Source organism: Penaeus monodon, chromosome 2, assembly GCF_015228065.2.
Source record: "Penaeus monodon isolate SGIC_2016 chromosome 2, NSTDA_Pmon_1, whole genome shotgun sequence".
Classification (NCBI taxonomy): domain Eukaryota; kingdom Metazoa; phylum Arthropoda; class Malacostraca; order Decapoda; family Penaeidae; genus Penaeus; species Penaeus monodon.
Window position 1 is genome coordinate 32,641,463 of NC_051387.1, and position 5,000 is coordinate 32,646,462.

Sequence of the window (5,000 nt, forward strand, 5' to 3'; positions counted from 1 at the left end):
GTGTCTAAGGCGTAATGACTGCGATGTCTAGACGATGAAAGAAAGGGTGATATTAATGCTTTGTTTAATGCGGTTTTATGAATGTGACTTTGGGCGCGCCTGGGGAATAAATATGTCGCAGACTTACCGGTAAATAAGTTCTTCTGTAAGACATTGTTTATCCAGAAGCTCTCCGCTCTGTCCTCTGTCGTTGGGTATCCTAGGTAGCCTGCACATGGGGTTATCCACACTCCACTTTATCCATGAAAATGAGTATCCACATAGATCCACTCTGAGGAAACACTTGAGAGGAAATGAATTTAACGCGCGGGTGTTGAAGGGATGGCGGGTATATGGGTACTGGGTGTTGGAGGCTGCCAGCATGCCAACTACCCTGTCGCTCTCTTCCCCTCAGTCAGGCAGGGCGGCGCGCCTTCCCGCTGCCCCGCTCCCCGCCCACCTACCCTCCCCCTGCCCCCACCCCCGCCCGCCTAAGCCGTCCTTCTATCCACTCCTCGCCTGCTTTCTGACCGCTTCCTATCCACCACCTGACCACCTCGTCCACCTCGCCCCGAACGACCCCTGCCCCGCACAGCCTTATGTCTATCCCGCCAGACCTACTGCATATTCTGTTTTCATTTTGAAAGGTCTGTTTCACACGATTTTTTCTTTTTATCATTATTATTATTATTTCACATATTTTCGGTCTTAGAAATGGAAATTCCAGTTCTTCGTCAAAATGCAACAAAAAAGAAGTGTATATATATATATATATATATATATATATATAAATATATATACATACATATATATATATATATATAATATATATATCTATATATATATATAATATATATATATATATATATATATATATATATATATATATATATATATGTAGATATTACTCTGACTTTTCCTCCTGCCTCTTTCTTTTCTACTTCTCCCTTTATTTGTAGGTTGTCTCCTTCCCCTCTTCCCTTTTTAACGTTATCCCGCTTCCCGCCCCCCCCTGAGCGTCTTCCCTCGTCCCCCATCACGGGTCACAGCCAAGATACCAGAGTACCCCCATTTATGTTCAGCGCCCCCCTCCCCATCACCCATTCCCCAACAGCCCCATTCAAACACTTCCCCACCCCGCCCACGCCCGGCACGCCCTCCCATTTTGCGGGCGGGCATTTTGCCAACAGCTGGACCACTGCTGGAGAAATAGCGCCTTTGCTCCGCCATGTTTTATTTTCTGACTGTCTGTGATGTCATTTTGCAGACTAGGGAAATACGGTTCACTTCCAAGGACCACGACGTCTAATGTCTGAAATACTTTAATCTACTAAAAGATGGGCTTTACTATTACTCTGTTTACTTTCTAGATATGCATTACTTTCTAACGGGGTTATCATCATAGTAACAACGAAATGGGATCATGGTTACCTGCAAAAAGGCCATTATCCCAACTCTTACCTTGGATTTATAGTATTCAAACTTGACGTCCTTACAGGTATAGTAGCAATTTACGCTTATTTCAGACAGGTGCCATGAGTTACCATGTATGTGTTTCGCCAGTGGCACTCGGAATGGTGCCAAAGTTACCTTAATGGCACTCGTCTCTCGAAGTGACCCACGGAAGACACGCGGCGATTGCTTGTCCGATTTCAAGAACGCCACCAATTTCCGGATCCCAAGTGCGCGCGGCGGCCGACTTTTTTGGACAGGGAGGCAGGCGGCGCTGAGACAGAGATACGGAAAAGCAAATGAGCAAACCGACTATATATAGATTAGTAATTCAATCGGGTAGACAGGTATAAAGTAAGAAAACACTAATTTTACGCTATATATATATATATATAAAATATATATATATAACTATATATATAATATATATAATATATATATAACATATATATATATAATATATAATATATATATATATATATATACGCACACACACACACTCACACACACACACACACACCCACACACCACACATATATATATATATATATATATATATATATATATATATATATATATGTATTTGTTGTGTGGTGTGTGTGTGTGTGTGTGTGTGTGTGTGTGTGTGTGTGTGTGTGTGTGTGTGTTGTGTGTGGTGTGTGTGTGTGGTGTGTTGTGTGTGTGTGTGCAAAATTGCAAAGGACAGGATACATACACACACACACACACACACACACACACACACACACACACACACACACACACACACACACACACACACATATATATATATATATACATACATATATATATATATATACATATATACATATATATATATATATATATATATATATATATATATATATATATATATATATACATATATATATATACACATCTTTCTTCTTTTAACGGTAGGTTCATGTCTGACCGCCGTTTGGGTCACAGCATGATACTTAATTGTAGTTTTCATGTTGTGATGCTCTTGAGTGAGTACGTGGTAGGGTCCCCAGTTCCTTTCCCCGGAGAGTACCGGTGTACTTTTAGGTAATCATTCTCTTTATTTATCCGGCTTGGGACCAGCACTGACTTTGGCTGGCTTTGGCCCCCAGTGGCTAGGTAGGCAATCAAGGTAAAGTTCCTTGCCCAAGGGAACAACGCGGCGGTCGGTGACTCGAACCCTCGAATTCAGATTGCCGTCGTGACAGTCTTGAGTCTGACACTCTAACCATTCGGCCACCGCGGGCTTGAGGATCATGGGCTTCCATGATTTTTTTCTTAGCGATTTAGAGCGGTGGTTTGCCATTGCCTTCCGCCCGGTGTTTTTATCGAGTCACCATCTCTATTTACCCGGCACTGACTTGAGCTGGCTTGGGCACCCAGTGGCTAGGCAGGCAATCGAGGTGAAGTTCCTTGCCCAAGGGAAACAACGCGCCGGCCGGTGACTCGAACCCTCGAACTCAGATTGTCGTCGTGACAGTCTTGAGTCCGACGCTCTAACCATTCGGCCACCGCGGCCCCAAAAACTGACGCCAACCCTCTCTATGTGCCCGGGCTCTCGCGGCAGCTTCGTCACTCCGCTCGCGAGGAGACCGGCAACTCCGCGTCTGAATTAATCACCAGGGCGTCGGCGGCAGTGGCTGCCATGGATGCTACGGCTGCGGCATCTGCAGCGGCTGCGGCGACTACGGTGGCTGCGTTGGTAAAGAGGAGGAGAGGAGGAGAGCATAAAGTGTAAGGGAAGCGGGGAGAAGTATTTTTTTTTTGTTCCTCCATCGGTTTCGAGGATGAGCTTGACTCCATATCAATGAATGAATGAAGTCATGACGCGCGAGGCAAGGTGCCGCTCTGTGGGTCTCTCTGTGAGAGAGTAGAGGAGGGAGTCCATAAGATGTAGAGAAGACAAGAGGTGGGGATGAAAGTAAAGAGAAAAGTAATAGGGTAAAGAAAAAAAAGATAACAAGGAGGAGGGGTTAAGGAAGGGAAGGTAAGAGGAGGAAAGGTAAAAAAATTGAAAAGGTAGAAGGGAGGTATAAAAAGGGAGACGAGCAACAGGGAAAAAAATATCGGTATGACGAGGACGAGGAGGAAGGGGAAGAGGAGGGACAGGCAGCAGATAAAATGGATGATGATTAATAATATAGTACTATTAGTATATACTGCAAGGAATACCGAACAGATGATACATACACACAGTTGGGCCTAATGTTGGAATTAATGTGTGTACCACTCATACCTTTTTGGTGGATCTGCGGGAGCGTCCCCCGCGATCTGATGTGATGGGACTTCGGGAGCGTCCCCCGCGATCTGATGTGATGGGACTCAGGGAGTGTCCCCCGCGATCTGATGTGATGGGACTCAGGGAGTGTCCCCCGCGATCTGATGTGATGGGACTCAGGGAGTGTCCCCCGCGATCTGATGTGATGGGACTCAGGGAGCGTCCCCCGCGATCTGATGTGATGGGACTCAGGGAGTGTCCCCCGCGATCTGATGTGATGGGACTCAGGGAGTGTCCCCCGCGATCTGATGTGATGGGACTCAGGGAGTGTCCCCCGCGATCTGATTTGATGGGACTTCGGGAGTGTCCCCCGCGATCTGATGTGATGGGACTCAGGGAGTGTCCCCCGCGATCTGATGTGATAGGGACTTCGGGAGGTCCCCCGCGATCTGATGTGATTGGATTCAGGGAGTGTCCCCCGCGATCTGATGTGATGGGACTCAGGGAGTGTCCCCCGCGATCTGATGTGATGGGACTCAGGGAGTGTCCCCCGCGATCTGATGTGATGGACTTCAGGAGCGTCCCCCGCGATCTGCTTTGATGGGACTCCGGGTGTGTCCCCCGCGATCTGATGTGATGGGACTTCGGGAGTGTCCCCCGCGATCTGATGTGATGGGACTCAGGGAGTGTCCCCCGCGATCTGATGTGATGGGACTTCGGGAGCGTCCCCCGCGATCTGATGTGATGGGACTTCGGGAGTGTCCCCCGCGATCTGATGTGATGGGACTCAGGGAGTGTCCCCCGCGATCTGATGTGATGGGACTCAGGGAGCGTCCCCCGCGATCTGATGTGATGGGACTTCGGAAGTGTCACCCGCGGTTTGTTGTGAGACTTCGGAAATGTCCTTGATCGAAACCTTTATCACGATGTCGCCACACATGTGGAACACTTGGTCCCTTGCTTCGATGGGGAGGGTGAGGCAAGAGGGAATGAACTTGGCGCCCGCCTTCTAAGAAACATTGAAGATGATCTCTAGCTTGTCGGCGCACCTCTCTTTCGTCCCGAACTTCAGCAAAAACTGGAAGAACCGATGGGAACCAACAATGTTTCGCCCCCTTTTATCATAAAGCTTACATATAGAAGGTTGTCGAGCACTGACCGAGGCATTCGCGACTCTTGACGGCGAGCGAGCGAAAGACCAGGTCGGGGTTGCAACTCAGGATTTGCACACGGCAGGGGAGGAGCTGGCCTGCGCGCCGGAAGGATTTTGCAGGTTCCATGACTGAAAAGATTCTCTCCACTTGCACAAAGGGTAGGTAGCCTCTCCCATATATATACATACATACAT

At 47.7% G+C, this 5,000-nt stretch overlaps 1 protein-coding gene across 1 annotated transcript in view; it reads right to left on the minus strand.

Moving 5' to 3' along the window:
- LOC119582360 (FH1/FH2 domain-containing protein 3-like) overlaps window positions 1-347 on the minus strand; it is a 229,836-nt gene extending 229,489 nt beyond the window's left edge. The window contains exon 1 of the mRNA XM_037930694.1: window positions 128-347. Coding sequence (XP_037786622.1) covers window positions 128-154 — 27 coding nt within the window. The 5' untranslated portion in view covers window positions 155-347. The remainder of the gene's footprint in view (window positions 1-127) is intronic.
- Between the last annotated feature and the right edge of the window lie 4,653 nt (window positions 348-5,000).